We start from the raw sequence: 17488 nt of genomic DNA on the forward strand, positions 1-17488 counted from the left end.
AGGACATGTTTTGAGGGAAGAATGTAGCGTTTTTCTCTGACTGACCCGTCGTCAGAGGGTGGCCAGTGATTGCTCGGAAAGCTGAGCAATCTTCAAACCTCCATACCGCTGGCCTCTTTTGTTGGAACGCTCGAGCATACTATGAAGGCTACCAGTCTTCTGTCACAACTTTTGCTCGGAGATGAAGGTCGTGGTTTATCAAACGCCGCAACTCCCTAGGGCACACAACACCTGTCATGTTTAGGCCTCACGAAGGAGTCTCAGTTGGTGGGACAGTCTCCCTTCTATAAAACACCTGATTGAGTTTCTTTTCTTCTCACACAAGTTGACGGCAATCAATTTACAGTACCATGAGACGTGGAAGACCTACAAGTCAGGCCTTCATTACCGAACGGAGATTATCCCTAGCAGTGGTGCCATGGACTGGTAGGGGTCGGTCTGGCGTGTCACTGCTACTGATGGGGATCTTCACACTTAGCGTTCACGCCTGGCGACATGTCTCCGGACCCTACGGCTTCGAACGGCATATAGCGATTCAACTGGGAGCCATTACTAAGTAAGTAGGGAAAGAATCAGCGACAACGGACAGAACAGCAAAAACATATCATGCACACGAATTTAAAGTTGACATAGTACAATGAAAAAGCTAGTACGGATCCACGTCCCATTTGCAGTGAATATTACATAGGAGTCATGCAACAGGTCTATGGTTTGTTATACTTCTTATATCATATAATAACGGGACAAAATTAATTTCTAACTTTGGAAGACCAAATACATATCCACCAGGTCTCATCATAGAACCGTATCGATGATCTTGTCGACTTTCAGGAGCTTCAAGCTTTCTGTCCGACTCCTCATTGACGATCACTTAAGCCACTGGTTAGCACCTCGTTTTACGGTGATAATAGGATTTTTTTTACCATACGAGGCATGACAAGATCCTATCGGTACTGATTCGCCTACATGACGCCACTTGTTTTCCCTCAATCTCATGAATTATTACAGATAGAGAAGTCAATTCCCTGGTCTGTCTGTGTTAGAGAGGTGCAACTCAACTGTGCAAGACACCACATTCAGTGTTCAAAGGTAGTAAATCGCCTGGATGATGGTTTCTATGAGATGAAATTATTAAAAGACTCAAAAAGAAAGACGTAGAGACTGATGTTGCCCACGAATGCTTTAAAGTTGGAGGGACTTGCAACTAGTGTCCATGGCGTAGATTCGACTGTGTAGGATTATTTCTTTCAACCGGTCCTCCATAGGAAAGCGATAAAAGTGTGCTTTAGCGTATAACATAATCTTTTACTGACACAAGAAACGTACAGTGAGTTTCGTAAGGCCAGTCTCCAACATCTATGCATACAGTGGATACGAAAGAAGGAACAAACGGTAGAGACGACATACGAAAACTACATCACCGCGTGCAACAGCAAGAACAGGATTCACCAAATCTTTTGTTTTGCTACATACGAAATCTCTTTGTATTGTTTGCTGAGATACTTGTAAACACAAAGTGTTGAGGTAATGGAATGGCATAACAAGGCATAAGCTGCTTACCACAGAAGGAGCATGTAAGTGGATGCAGTCAATGCTTCCAAAAAGGTTCTGTGGTCGACTTAGCAGTGTAATCTGTCTGGTTTTCTATGCTATAATTATTAAAATAAAACATTTTGTGTGCGCCCTACCCTGTATGGTTTTGCTACAATCATAAACTCCATTGCATAAACTCCATAGCAACTCAGTATTTGAAAATGAGAACTGAGAAAATGTTAACAGACGGGTGCAGAGTATTTCTAATAGTTGGCATGGTGATGAATGTGTGCTCGAGAAAAGAAGGTGGACTCGGTTAATTAAGAAATCGCGCTAATTGGGCAAGCATGTGACGATTTTATAGTAGTCATGTAATGTGCCATTTTATTTTCGTACAACATTGTAGGAGACATGTACTGCCTCCCTTATCATAGATGAAGTCAACTCGTGCGGTCGTATTTGACCTTGTACATAGTGCAAGGACTCCCCATCAATATTGCCTTACACTGTTTATTACTAGTCTCCTTCCTTTATTTCCTTTGATGGAAGATTGTCAAAAATATGCGAAGATGGGACAAAATCATATCTACATAAGCTGTTCGCTACAGCAAATGATTTTTTTTTAAATCAGCATGAGGACGTTTCAGAGGTCACTATGATCTTTATGTGATCTGTAAACATAACCTTTGGCTCGTTTAACTATTTAGACAACTGCTATTATTTAACTAATCATTCGCTAACACAGCTAGCCACATTTCTATAACGTCCTATGCATCACTCACAGCTAGGATTCAGTTGAAACATTAACCTACCACCTGAAATCTGATTCAAGGACTCGTGTAACATATCCGTAATTCTGCACTAATGGTGGTCCGGTCGACATGGATGTAAATGCCTTGTTGTCTTAGCCCGGTCTCCTGTGGAGTACGTGTTCGTGGTGTTTGTTCTACGGGACCGAGTGGTTGTACCCCCGCAGGTAAAGCCGCCAGACCTGTCCGGACCCGCGGTCCCGTTGACGCCTCCCTAATGCCACTACACCTGCCCCTCGAGTTAGCTGTAATCCATAATCTTCAAGCAGATGTAGGGTCGGGCTCACTGTTTTATATGTGATGTTTCAGAAGTTTGTGCGTCTTTACAGTGGTTTTCTGAGTTATTGACGTAGGCAGCACACATAGAACACAGACCTTAGATCTGCTTGAAGGTTATCCCATCCAAATGTGCCTGTTGTCTGTTATGACGAATTGTTAGAAACATAACAGTAACGAGTACATGGAAGCAACTTCTAAGGTTACTTAAATGCCCAAGCAAGAAAGGAAGCGTCCCTTCGCTATATGTATAGATTGACCAAAGTCATTGCATTAAAGCATGTTGCAGACCGTTGAAAAATCAGTATCCTTATCCAGTATCAGTATCAGTATATATAACGTTTTGTCTCCTATAGAGCTACATATAATAGTTACATGTAACTAATGACTAATGTAACTTATAGAACATTTTACGAAGTCACAGTGTGCAGTGCTTCCTAATATAGTATCCATTCCATCCAATGCCAAAGGAAGCCGAATGTAGGAAAAAATGCAATGTAGTGTAGTATTCCTTCGTACAAACGTGACCTTGTAGTCAAGGTCATGATGACAACATGTCTGATGCAGCTGTCAGCTGACTTTTTCGTGATCTGTGCAATGACAATGTCGCAAATACGAGCAATTTTGACCATTCAGTCTGTTGCTTTACAGATTGCCTTATTCAAAATATTTCCACTTTAACGCTGTGATATTGCTTAGGTTGCCTTTAACATTAACCTCATTGAACATGGAGGCCTTATTGAGATGAAAAGCATGGGCGATATGATCATGGGACAAACACACAAGGTCTTACACCCGTTTCCACCGGAGACTGCGACCACCGAGCAACCAAAGATTTGACAGATGGCTCAGCGAATTTCTGGGATTATTTCTACGTTTTCTGTGCCTTGTTGTCTTTTAAACCATTCTTTTTACAGCTTGCATAATACTCTTATCATCAAATGAAGGATCACACACATCCAATTTTGGTCGCTGTACTGTCGCTGGAAAGGGGCCTTACATATAGATCATGATGTCCTTGATGTAATGTAGCCTGACCTGAAGGTTCAACCTTGACTTGAGCCTTGTCATGCCGATAGATGACTTATTTGTACAACATCTGCCTGACTCCAGTAACTAGGCTGATCAAAAACAAATCATAACTGTTACTTGAAGAAATTATTTTTCAACGAAATGGGTTGTTATACATGTGTATATGCAACGTTAGGTTCTAAACTTCCTCTTGTGTTAACGTCTAAAGTGTAGTACAGTATTTATATCTGAATATCAAGAATCAACATGGTTAGAAGTTCGAGGTAAATTACAATTCTGATAACAAGCCATTTTTACAATCAGGAGCTATGCATACAATGTTGAATATAACTGTCTAAAGACTAAAAGACATTTGATAGAATTATCGTAATACCTGATTTGTGACCAATCTTGCATTGTTGTATTAGACTTTGTCCTGTTATGGCCCCAAATGGGCCTATGTTATGTGTATCTATCTTGTGTCTTGTCGATTTATAGATTTTCAACATGAAAACGTCCCCAACCCAATAAAAAACAAACAAACGCAAACATAAAACATTTCAACATGAAAGTAATGATTGAGAGTGTGTAAATCTAGCTCTGTTCTCGTCGTATCTTGTGTCCATATATAGATACGGTATCGCATCGGGTGACTAACTCACCCTACATGTTCCGATAAACTTGTCTGTGATTAACAAATTGACAAGTTACGTTTTCTCAAGCTGCTCAGTAACTCCATATTACATGTATCGTAGTAACACATGGCAGCCATATAAATTGGCTGATATTGCGGCGAAGAGGAAAATGCCTCTCAGGCTTATTGCCCATTTCTGTACCACCGTACAGTCGGGTGGTAGAAGCCCCTCTACCGCCCTTGGCTGGGGCGGCTAGAGGTGCATGTAGATGTGTTGAACGATGGCAGAGGGTTGACTTATCTTTTATGCAAGCAAATGTCGTTTGCAACTTTTAGGCCGCTTTATGGCAACAAATGTAATTCCATTATGCTATTAGGGTTCGATTTTCGATTTTTTCGGCTATCAGTACATCATTCTGCATCCTTGGTAGTCTGTCTCATCTGTAACGTTAGTCACATATTTCTCGTACCTACAAAAACGGTGTTATAAGTGGCAATTATGTCAATCAGTTGCAATCTATGTTGCAATCACCATAAGTGGCAACACAATTATGATATCAAGAAACAAAACAGAATGTTGTCAGAAATAATCAACAGACACAAAGGAATGTTTCTTTATGTTTGTTTTCTGATCAACGCGCCTCTCGGCTTTGCGTGCCTGCGTCCCAAGGAAAAAGATAGAAATAGGCACCAGTGGAGACCTTTAGCTAGATGTAAACCATCAAAAGTAATCTGCTAAACATTGTTGAAAGCTGAAGTCACCTTTAGGGTTTCAGAACAGCTCAGTTTTGACATGTTTTGAAACAGGAGAGGACAAAAATAAAACCGTGTTGAAAATAATCTGAAATTCACGGTCACGTGCCATCGCGGCAGGAAACTCCGCTTGATTGACAGCTAGGGGACGTTTAACTCCTGGTGGGCGGAGCTACATGACGCGCGCCGGCTTGTGATTGGCTGGAAGTGAGATAAGAGCGGTGTGATTACGTAAGTATTTAGGATCAGCTGTTCAAAACCGCGCAGTCTGCAGAAATCACTGCCGAGTAGTGCGTGTTGTTTGGTAGTGGTACTTGAACTCACACTGCTGGGCAAAAAATCACGCAAGTCAGGTCTGTGAAGACATCAGGACAGAAGATGAACCCGACCCTAGGTGTGATGTCCAACGCGCTGCGGAGGATACCGGACCCGCAGCAGGACAGCCAGCCCTACAAGTGGCTCGAGAAGACGAAGTCGGACGGGGCCTCCGGGCGGACCCGGCGGGAGCAGAGGATCCGCCGCCCGATGAACGCTTTTATGGTGTGGGCCCGCACCGAGAGGAAGCGATTGGCCCACGAAAAGCCTGACCTGCACAACGCCGAACTCAGCAAGATCCTTGGTAAGTCTCCAACTTTCTGTGCTAACGATCTTTTTTTCAAACAGTAAACCGCCATGCCACTTTTAATAGATTTATACAACTGAGGTTTTATCATGATTTATACTCGACGTCCTGCAATGTTGGTAGGACATGCCGGTTCTTACAACCGGAAAAGACTTAATTTGACATGAACGAAGTGATGTTGTATTTAGCACTGATCTAACATCTGTGAAGCTATGCTGTTAAAATTAGAAATCTTTGTAGAAGTTTCTTTTACCGCAAACACGTTAGTGCATGAGGTCTGCGTCCCGCTGATATTGTGCACCCAGGGAAGCCATTTATTGCGATTGATAGCTTCACCCCGCCAAGCCTGTTACGGGTCAGTAATTAAGATGATATCGTAAAGGTGTATGCCTGTACGGGCAGATACCCAACCCAGGGGTCACCCGTGGGTCATTCCCCCTGTAAAGTTTGGACGATTTACCGACAGGTTTGGTGAGCAAACTTTGCACAGTCTATTCCGTAACAACCTGTTGAGCGGAAAGCCTAAGATAAAATTAATCCCCTCGTCAACCCCACATGCACGCCTTCAAGTCCCGCAGTACGGCGTTTCTTCAGCTAAACCCAGTCTGGAGTAGACACATGTCTGCATCAGTATTGCATGGTTTAGTAGGACAGAAATCTAACGTGTGATTTACGATTTATCATATGTCAATCGCGAATCCACAAAACAGTATCAGGATAAGCATGTTCGTTTCCAAAGGTCACTTTTTCATCACAGTTCGTCGATAATTTGTCGGACGACCGTGCTCGTGATGTGGTCGATTTCTTTAGTATGATTTAAGGTATCATGGCTTTTATTTCATGTTCCTACAGATTGGTTGATTACGTTACATATTCAAGAGTGCATGACCCCAGTGTGTACATTTGTGATCAACCTGTGCAAACTTGATTTGTGAACACGTCTTTACATGACCAACAAGCCATTATGTTTTCTGTGTATAACATAGATGCTCATCAATCGTCTTGATTCTCGATAAACCCCTTGGTTGAAACCTTTCTTCTTCAGTGCCCCCCCCCCCCCCCCAAAAAAGAAAGAAGTCGGAAGGAGGTTATAAAACTGTAGAAGATTCAAGTGTTTAATGATGTTGTTATGCTGCATTACTAGCTAACGTATGCAACATTCATGGCCCTCTGGATTGGTCTCGGCAAAAGGGAAACACATAAATATTTTCTTTGCTTAGTATTGTCTCCTTTCCCATTCAAAAAAGTATTCATCTGTAGAATCGCATAAGGATTGTGGTGCTGCATGTGTCTGAAATAAGCGCAGTTGGCCTTTTACCTGTTAGCACACCGTGCAACAGTTGTCCTTGGGCCCGTACCGAGGTCACGGGAATGGTTGGCGGGATGGGGAGTCGGCAAGGTGCCGTCCAGCACCATGCACCTGTTAACTTTACTAACGTTACATGATTCTCGGAGAAAATACTAGTACTGTACTACACACGAATGGGACATTTTATAGACTAAACGTTACCAAATCATAACAGTTTTATTCAGTCAGGTGACATGAAATGAAGAGAAATGGACAGTTCGGTTTATTTTGTCCTACAAAACAGCTCGTGCCAAGATTCTGTTTTTACCCGCATGATGCCTGATGGCACGCACATATCTGGCTGACTGCCAGGAAGTCAATCTTACTAAACACGCCAAACATTGAAACAAGCCGCTAACATGTTGTTTTTCTCTTGTTTGACAACAGGGACGTCTCAAGTAAGTCCAATGTTTTAAAAAATGACGGTTCGGTCATGATAGGAATGCCAGATTTAATCTAACGTTTTAAAATGTATTTTGCATTAAAGTGACTATCGTCATACATGTACCAAACGTGTGGCCACCACTTAGGCAGGTCGGGCACTTCTATACTATACTATTCACACTTTACCAAGAAGAATCGTGACTACCACAGTACCAGTTGATCACAAAAAAAGTCGGTAAAAGTCAAAAGGACCAAGTTTTGTCAAGGTCAGTGTTGTCCAAATGCAGCAGAGAGGTGGGTTCGAATCAGAGGCTAGGTTGTGTCATCGCGCGCACGCGAGGATCGGGACATGAACTTTGTATGTAAACTTGTCAGGTCGTGTAGGAAGGGGTCACTAAGGGGTTACAAGATAACAGGGTCCACCTGATACCAGATGATGAGCTACTTTATGAGGGTATTAAAGGGAGAAAATGTTTTTAAATGTTGTTTTTCCAAAAACATGTAATTGGGTCTCGTCAGGTTCAACGACTTTTCAAAATAATTAACATTTCATGAAAAATCTACTATTACGTTTGGTTGCCTTGCAGTACCCGCGTTCCTACGCTTGACTTGAGAAAGAAACTTTGTCCCCAACCCCATGCGTATTCTCTGTCCCGGGGGTCGACTGTCGGTCAAGTTTCTGGCGAGGTCACGCCGATTCTAGTTTGCATACGAAGATGGACAAATGATAAGCACGCAAAAAGTCACCATAAGTTCATCGTTCCCCAAGCGTAACTCCATCCATGGTCCTCTTCTGGAGTCGTACCCGGTTTCAGAAAATCTACGTTATAACTTATGTAAGAATCGAAACGTTGAAATCCTTTCTATCTCAGAGCCATCGGTGCGTGAAAAGGAACATGATGTTTGATAAAAACGGTGTGATGAAACGAAAACGTCTGTACGAAAACGTGCGGGTCAAAACTAACAGAAAACCTACCTACCTTTCCCATGGCGGGAATCTATGCGTGCAAGAGTCTAACATAGCTCTAGGAGCCCCCACACAAAACATGTAGATTTATCCCCATCCTTTTAAATTAATTCTCATTACATGGTTTACAGCAACAAAAGGGTTAATCTCCCGGGGCTTATCGTTAATTAATCCTGGTTGACTCCGCCTTTTGTTTACCCATTGCACCCAGGCAAGGCTGGTCATGAAATCAATCATCCCTGTCGTAATCTCGCCCCACGGTCTGTCATGGCGGGCGGCAACTGCGTCACAAACTGTTACGTCCTTAGAACCACTCAGAAATATCTCAATATAACTCCTTAGCTAGTTTTCTCTCTCTTTCCTTCTGTGTGTGTCAAGGCTGGGTTTATCAGTCACAGACACTTAGTATTTCATCCACGACGCTCCTGTATACCACCCCTGTGTTGTTTTGGTTTCTCCTTATTTAATCTATGACTGGCCCTGGTCTCTGTGCGACGAGACTAGGGGGCCGTCGTCTACTATCAAGGGAGATAACATCTGCGTGGGAAACTTAATTACGTGGAGAACCCAGCCTTTTGGCCTTCCCCATGAGTAAAACTATATAGAAATATGGGTTTATTATGTTTTAGACTCTTCGCCGAGCAGAAAGATCCACCTTGCGTCATATTTGGCTCGGCGCCATTTGTTTGCAGTGTGCCCTGGAAAGGCGACGGAGTCATCTATATTGATCAGGAATAAGCAAACACGCTCTGTAATCAAATATAACAAATAAGTCACAGCGCTCAGGTGGAAAATAAATAAATACGTCGGCAAAGTTACACAAATTGATACGCAGCACCGATCACAACAGGAAACGGCTGACTGACGTGTTATCTCAACTTCCTGACCAAATCTAAGATTTGATAGAGAGAAAGGGACATTGTAAGAAAGGCGAAATGAGAACATGGGAAAAAACGAAGTAGAAAGAAAGAAAGTTAAGATACAGAAAGTTATCGCTGACCATGAACATTTCATTGTTTTTCTGCAGGTAAAACGTGGCGCAGTCTGACGACGTCACAGAAACAGCCGTTCGTTGAAGAGGCAGAACGGATCAGAGTTCAGCATATGCAGGTAAAGGTTTTCTTCACTCACGCACTCACTCACGCACTCACTCACTCACTCACTCACTCTCTCACTCACTCACTCACTCACTCACGCACTTACTCACTCAGACTCTTGTTCACTCACTCAATCAAACAACATTTTCTCACTCACCTTCACTAACGCTCACATTCATTCTTTCATTCATTCATTCAATCAATCACTCACAAAGTCGATCAATTTTCAACCTCCTTGATTTGACCAAGGACATATAACGTCCTTGATTTTACTTTAATGATTTTGTCATGCACGGCAAATCAAGGGCAGACGATCTTGAACCATTCCGCTGTCTAATATTGCCGACATGATTATATGGGTCACAGACTCACAGTGCAGTGTTTAACCATGTCAGTTGATATCCATAAAACTGTTGCGGAAGCAGACAAGTTGGTTCCTACGTTGTAAATCTGAACGGTTTCCTGTACATATAAACGGCGCCACGGCTGCCCACCCAGAGCTGGTACTGTCATGATTTACTCTCCCTGACTGTCGAACACTCTACTTTACACCCGCAGGACCATCCCGACTACAAGTACAGGCCGCGCAGGCGCAAACAGGCCAAACGTGTGTGCAAAAGAGTCGACACGGGACTGACCCTGTCTGGGCTTGCGCACAAGTTCGGACTGTCTCCACCCCCCTCCTCATCGTCATCGTCCAGTGGACCGACGACACAGAGTAAGTAAATACTTCATCAGTTCTGACATAGTTCATAAGGTTTCATACTGTATGAAACCTTATGAACTATGTCAGAGCTGATTACTTTTGTACATGTGTCCAAGTCCAAGATGATATAGCGCATCTAGCCTTCGCGATCGGCTTCGGAGACTTCTTGGAGCCCGGGCATTTATAGTGTGGGGGAGCGCTGATTCGCGATTTTAAACATAGGCTAGACAAGTCTTCTCTGCCTTCTCTTGTACCGGGGGATATTGTTTGCCACCAGGCGGTCTCTTCAGAATTAAACACTTGAAGACACAAACACTGAAGGAATCTAGGTTATTGGTGTATCCAATGATTTTTTTTCATATCGTCTGATGTATATTTCACCTACATGATTATTTTTTTTTTAAATGCAACATATACTAGTATCCTAAGACTTATTTTGTCTTTCTGTCCTAAACAGGTAGCCTGGGCACCCCAGATTCCACCCCCACTAACAGCCCCACCCCAGATGCGGTGAGCGTCAAGTCCGAGCCCGCCTCCATGGACTCCCCGCCCCGAGTGGAGTCAGCCTCGCCCCTGCAGAACCTGGCCAAGCTCACCTCCAACACCACACGCTTCCCAGCCGGTACGGAGTTATAAACATTTTACGCCAATAACATGTTAAATATGCATATATAACTAATGTGACGCGTAATGAACCAATCCGTAAAAGTCATCTTGCAATGTTATTGAACTGCTATGGTCACCGGAATGAGAGAAATAGTAACTCCTGATAGATCTATATCATCATCATCATCGTCATCATCACAGTCCTTTTCGTCGCTATTTTTACTGCCGAGACAGATCTATATACTAGTCTATTTGTTGTTTGGTCGCGCACTTTATGCCTAGAGATGGTCCATATTGCGAACTCCTTATGTATTGAAACAAAGCCTGAAGAATCCTCTCTAGTATCAACAGTCTTTAAAGCAATGAACATTAGCCTCCAATAACTAAACCATCCATCTATTACAGATAAGAGGCTCCTGTCTAACGACTGCCTTCCCGGCGGGCTGCCGACCCCGGAGATGTCCCCTCTCGACGCGCGGGACGACGACGTGTTCTTCCCGCCGGACTTCAAGTGGGACGTGGGTCGCGTGGGCAGGGAGGCGACCATGAGACCTGCGGACCGCCCGTCCAGCAGTGGAAACCTGCCGCCCACCACCCTGACGCTGCCAAAGCCTGGTAAAGTTCAACGCAGCCTGTCTGTTGCCGAGCAGACAGCCGCCAATGCCGGCAGGTGTCAGACCCCAACGCGTGCACGCAGCTCTTCCACCGGAGACTTCCCCGCCACATCCACGGTAGCATCCTCAATGTCCTCGGGCATCGCCACCCAGTCCGCCGTCAGACAGCCTCCTCAGTACCGTAGCGAGCTCCACGCGCTGGTCAGCAGCCCTTATCCCGTCTCTATGTGGTACAGCAACGGTGGAGACTTCACGAACTCAGACAATAGCACCACCTTCCAGTACCCATCCAACATTCAAAGCACGGGAAACCACTCAACTGCATACCCTGCCGAAAACTCGAGTCGGTCGACGTCGGTGAGCGAAATGTCTCCGGCAACGACGACGGGAGTCAACGCGATGCACTCGATCAAGTACCAGACCACGGCCTCGTTGATGACGGCGATGTCGACCGGGAGCTACCAGCAGAACGGCTCGGTACTACATGTGCCTTCTCCCGAGACGTACTCCTCTGGCAGTCCGGCGATGACCCACTCTGACGTCCAGAACACAGACCTGTCGTGTCTATCTCAGGAAGAGCTGTTAGACGAAGTAGATCGCGCCGAATTCGACCAGTACTTGAACAGTTACTTGAACAGCGAGAACGCCTTAAACTTCAGCATAACCCCAGAGCAGCACTTCGGCTTGGCGGCCAATCCAAACTTCACCATGCCCCAGGGCTATGGACTAAACGACTTTCAGGAGGCCGGTAGCTACAAGAACCACATGGGATACTATCAGGGGGTGGCGAACACACAGAACTTCGGTAACCCCACTCTGGGGGGAAACGTTGTGCCGTGGGGCTGTGGTGGCCAGGGGGAGGACGGCTCGCTCACATCAGTCCTGGCCGACGCCAACGCCATTTATTACAGTAACTCCATGTGTACAGCCACATGATAGACCTAAACGAACGTTCCATCTTGATGTAAATTTACTTTATAGGTCACATAAATGCAGTGGATTGTACACGTCCACAGTTTAGATACATGACATTGTGGCATGTCACCCTAAGGTAGCATTGAGTAGTGTTGCGAAACGATCTCATTTTTCGGTTTATATCCACTTGCCATTACTCCGATACATTAAGTAGATTATATTCACGTACACGCAGGTTACATGTTGCAGTTAAGATAAATCTATATAAAACGTATTACCCCCTGCCTCGAATGCGATACTAGTATAAAGTTGTATCGTTTTTAAGTGGTCTGAAAACTTCTAAAACACAAGAAGATAATGAGGCATTGGCGTCTACCTAAAATTGGATTGTTTTGTCTTCTGTAGTTACACACAATCTCAGTAATACATTGATAAAGGACAAATTGTGCAACTACAGGGGACACCGTGTCACGTGAACAGGGCAAGACGAAGTCCGCATGAGGGCCCTGTCACGTTTCTCCGGCAGACACGTATGTTTGCATACTTCGATGGTCTTCGATCTAAAACAAAATGTTTCCGTATATGAATCTTGAAAGTGGTAGAATATCAAGTTTGTAGCATTGCTCAACTTGCCTGTTTTTTTATTGTTGCAAAGCGTGTATGAATGCAGAATTGCTGTCTTACAAGAAAGGACTGAGATAAAAAGGACCCTCCCCCTTTGGCTTTGGGAAAACACCTTTTGCTGCTCTCGCCTACAGTAGTGCAAAGTTCACACAAGAGACCAAAGTACGAACAAATGTGACAGGTGGAGAGGGGTCAGCAAGTGACCTGTGGGGCAAAGTACTTTAACATGTGCAAAATCTCCCCTATCTAGATGACGGGTAATAAAATGAAATAAAGTGATGTTAAGCTGTGTTGAATGACACCATAAACATAGCGGAGCAGACCGGGGTTTGGTTTTGTCCAGTATCACAGTGTCCTACCACGCAATCTGTTTCACGGACACAAAAAGCTGTACAACAAACGCCGAACACTTTCTATTTATCTGATTTGATTGAGACGGTCTGGGATATTGTATGATGGGAATGATAACGTATATCAACTATCTTTTACCTTGATCTAATTCCTGATGTATATCTTTGAGGAACATCGGAGAACACACGAATGCTTTACTGATTGGTGAATCTTGCTGATGGTTTAGATTTAGTTTGTGAATATTTGATTACGTATTTTATGAGCGCTGTAAATAATGGCATTTGTATAACTCATGTTCTACTGTGAATAAATGAAATTGTACTGGCTTGACCAGGAGATGTAAAAATGAACATTGTGACGGATACTGTACATGGTTGTAAGGGTTTATACTTCATATTAAAGTTTCGATTTCTATTGACAACTTCTTCTTGTCATTCATGTGACTAGGGGAATATCAGATGAAGACATGGCATTCAGTTTACACGATCCGATAAGAAAGAAACTTTTGGAGGAGGCCAGGGTGCATGAAATTATCGATACACACAACTAGACTCTAGAGAATATAACGATCTTCCCTGTCAACACCAGCATGGAAACCACAACATCATGGTACCTTAGGTCTATATGATTCGAATCTGCTCTATCATATTTGCTGACATTTACGACATATTGGTTTAAAGCGGCCTTTGGCTTGCAGTCAGTCCCTGGGTGATCTCATTGCCTATTTTTAGTGGTTCAAGACAGTAACAAGTCAAGTAGTAGGACTGTGCCATCGAGTAATTAATGGAGGAGTCTGCGAAATTATAATGTCTTTCTCGGGTGACAGACAAATGTGACTTGGTAACAGGACAAAATACAAATACAGACAAAAAGATTTGCAAGAATGTTTACAGAATTTTCTTTGTCGCGATGTTTCTCAGAAGAAAAGGAGAATAAATATGTTACACCGTCTCCCCTGGCTGATAAAAAGTGGTATCGTCCACCCAGAGGCTATCAGAACCCTCCGGCTCAATCTGAACTACGCAAACTCTTCAGATTTTAGGGCTCCTTCATCCAACAAATCAAACACCATAAGACGTGTAAGCCTTTGCTTGCTCAGCAACTCATAGTCTTAAATCACCTCTGTGTGACCTTTCGTCGGTTCAAACTCTGAACGCCCTACTTTTTTTCCCACGGACTCCCCTCCGTTTCCCCTCGGAGGAGCTCCCCGAAGGTGCTTCCGAAATTGGCGCCGCGGATTCGCCTTGGTCGCGGAGCACGGCGAGATCTTCCTGCCCCAACTCTGCCCTGCACCAGGGTTGATAAAATGTTCTGCGGTCTGCCTGTCACCATCGGCCATGCAGACGCCGATAAGGACTGTCAATCAAAACCTCGTCATAGGTTAGCGAGCAAAAGTCGAAATTCACTTCAATCAAGTATTCTTAAACCTTCTTGAATCAAGACTGCATTTCGCAAGGTGATTTACGTGAAGACGGTGGGGGCTTAACTTTCTTACTGATCTTCTTTTTATAGATATGACATACTTCAGCATTTAATAGTTTTTGGTCGAAGTGATATGATACATGTAACTTAACTCTGTTCAAAACTCTGAAAGATACCAGTCTACAAAAGAAAAATACATTTTAAAAAGCAACACAGCTAATCATGTCATTGTTAGTTCTACGATTTTTCAATAGACCGCTCTTTTCGTTTTATAACTCAGCTTGGCCTGGTTCTATGGCTACACTTTCAAAGAGTATCCTTTTCCAATGCATGCATATGTTATGTTTGTGTCCACACGAGAACAAAGTCATCAGGGACAGTATCCATTGTCATATTGTCGAACAAATGAAGTATGCCTTGTGCTCAAATTTGAGGCAAGTTTTGCTGTCCACCTAAATGTGGCGTACAGTACTTAGATATTGTGCGCACGCCAGGGATCCGGAGAGCGCGGTTTTAGCTTGAGTCGGTGAAAGATCCATTCTGAATCCGCGTCCTGAAGCGCCTAAAACCGAGTGGACTTCTTGGACACAGGTTCCACTCTTCGTAGGAGAAAGCGGCTTGGGACAGAAATCTCAACAAAGATTTACACCAAATCGCCAAGCAGATGTTGGGTTAGACAATTGAAATTTCTGACCTGCTGGCTTTTCAGTGACGGTTCTCTATCAGGGCTGTAAGAAAAAAAAGAACAGTCGGTATGAAAATTTTACGATTTTTCTTCCCAATATCTGCTTGGAGGTTAGCAACTACATCACATAATATTCTGAGAAGCTCGAAAAGTTCGCCTGAAGAAGCGCCCGTATCCACAAAGACAGCAAATGTTTATTTTACAGTGTGTATCTAAATATATATCAAGCCCAGAGAGCCATGTCCCATTTGGACTGAGTAGCAAACAGGTGAAAGACGTTGTACATACATGACCCCGGTATCAGCTCTATAAATTAGGCGACCTTATTCAGCCGCGTCCGTCACAACCTCACATCGCCCATTTCCAGTGTAAACTTGCCTCGCGCAGATCGTAAATACATTCCTTTCTGCTGTTTCTGTTGTAAATACTCTGCCTTTCGTCACACCTTCCATTTGTCTTGTAGTCTGACACACTTTTGACTGAGCAGGGCCTAAAAACACTAGCCTCTACCAGACGCCTTGGGTTGCTAAAACATATCAAAAAGATAAAGGCCGGTTAGGGTGAGTGATGTGTTAGGTTAGTCGTTCCTAAAGTTACATCCAATTTCTAGCATTTATTCAACATCCCCAAGAGTCTGGTAGTGACTATGAGGACACGTGCCTGGCGTGGGTCGTTTATGTAGCTTTTGGAATGTAGTAATGACTCTGTAAACGGAACAACAGGCTTTATGCATACTCGGTCCATGGGTGTATAGCAATATATAGCAATACATAGCAATAGTTCAAAACATCACATGCCATTCACATAATTGTATTAGAGTTGTTTAGATAGAATAGCAAGATATGGGATGGGATGGGATGACGAGGAGACGAGAAGAGAATAGACGGCTGCTGGAAATTCACATACCATACATGTTAGACACGGGCGTGCGAGAGATAATAAAACGGGTGAAATGTCAATTTCAAATTACCATCCTTCCGCTGTCCCTTTTTCCAGAATGGCATTTGGCATTTGACAATGTGAGTCGATCGGTTGAGTTCTATCAGAACTTTAAATACTCTTTTCCGGAAATCAGAGGTCCTTTCTCAAATGCCTGTGTATGAACCTTTATCAGAAGCAAATCGCGCCAAAACAACCTTTTCCTTGACAGGTCACAATAACTCAATTTTTTTAACAGTCACACAAGGAAGGCGGGCTGGACAACAATTTGTGCTATCACTAGACCAAGGCCATTTGGCCATAAATTCTTCCGACGAACATCAGACTCTGAGACTGTATTTTCTTCCCTTGAACTAGATAGCAGATATTGCGGTTAAGTTAGAATATTGTTTAGGTGCGAAACCAGAAATATGACACAGAAAGATGTTGAAGACTTAACTATATTACCCTGCATTCTTATTAATACCTAGAAATGAGAAGAAGCCAATTCTATGTGCTAGACTAGTATACTAGTCTGGTTGTAAACATGTCTTTGTTGTGACATGTACTTACTTCATTCATTTGTTCGTTCGTTCATTCGTTGAATGAATGTATGAAGATAATGACTATATTTCAAACGGCAAATTGGAGCAGAGTCTGATTTTGAATCCATGAAGATTTGATACACTGCGTGCAAGTCTGTATCTCTGTCCCTGTAAGCGGTCACAAATAATCGCGCTGCTGTCCTGTGGTTTGTCAAGTTCGGTCCACAGACGTGCCGCTCAGCGGGCAGGCCCGGGGCGCGCCGGTACAGGGCCGCGGGTTCACGGACACCATAAATTACGCCCAAGCCATAACAGATAACGGCGTGTTGGTAAAACAAAAGGGAAGACGTCTGTCAAGTACAGAAATAACCTCAGAATTCTAGAAGCGACTGATACTGAGACTCTTTGACTATTTATTTGGCGTATCTTATTACCTGAATGTCTAACCTTTATCGACGCAGCCTTTTTTACAAGTACAAGTGTTAGAGTAGAATAAGATAGCCTCAAGAAGCGGCTGATATTGAGTTATGGGGCACATCTATCTAAACTTTTATCTTGCCTGCCTTTTTAAGTATCGCCAAAGTATTAATTGCTCAAGCAACTAGATATGATTTTGGAAAACAGACTAAGGACTGGCGTATGCTGTCCGGAACGTCTGGCCGTTTCAA

General features: G+C 43.5%; 1 protein-coding gene across 1 annotated transcript; it reads left to right on the forward strand.

Annotated features, from left to right (window-relative positions):
• Positions 1–5265: 5265 nt before the first annotated feature.
• Positions 5266–13671, forward strand: LOC118410113 (transcription factor Sox-9-A-like). The gene is made up of 5 exons (XM_035811624.1): positions 5266–5635; positions 9365–9447; positions 9993–10152; positions 10598–10762; positions 11152–13671. The coding sequence occupies exons 1-5, from the start codon at positions 5395–5397 to the stop codon at positions 12294–12296; spliced, it is 1794 nt and encodes a 597-aa protein (XP_035667517.1). The 5' UTR covers positions 5266–5394; the 3' UTR covers positions 12297–13671.
• The last annotated feature ends 3817 nt before the right edge of the window (positions 13672–17488 follow it).

Source organism: Branchiostoma floridae, chromosome 2 (genome assembly GCF_000003815.2).
Source record: "Branchiostoma floridae strain S238N-H82 chromosome 2, Bfl_VNyyK, whole genome shotgun sequence".
Taxonomy (NCBI): Eukaryota; Metazoa; Chordata; class Leptocardii; order Amphioxiformes; family Branchiostomatidae; genus Branchiostoma; species Branchiostoma floridae.

What these genes read in the sequence shown, in the direction of transcription:
- LOC118410113 (XM_035811624.1), top strand. Translation starts at nt 5,395, where the DNA reads ATGAACCCGACCCTAGGTGTGATGTCCAACGCGCTGCGGAGGATACCG. An exon ending in CAGTGGACCGACGACACAGA is followed by an intron (nt 10,153 to 10,597) that starts GTAAGTAAATAC and finishes TGTCCTAAACAG; the next exon opens with GTAGCCTGGGCACCCCAGAT. An exon ending in CACCACACGCTTCCCAGCCG is followed by an intron (nt 10,763 to 11,151) that starts GTACGGAGTTAT and finishes CATCTATTACAG; the next exon opens with ATAAGAGGCTCCTGTCTAAC.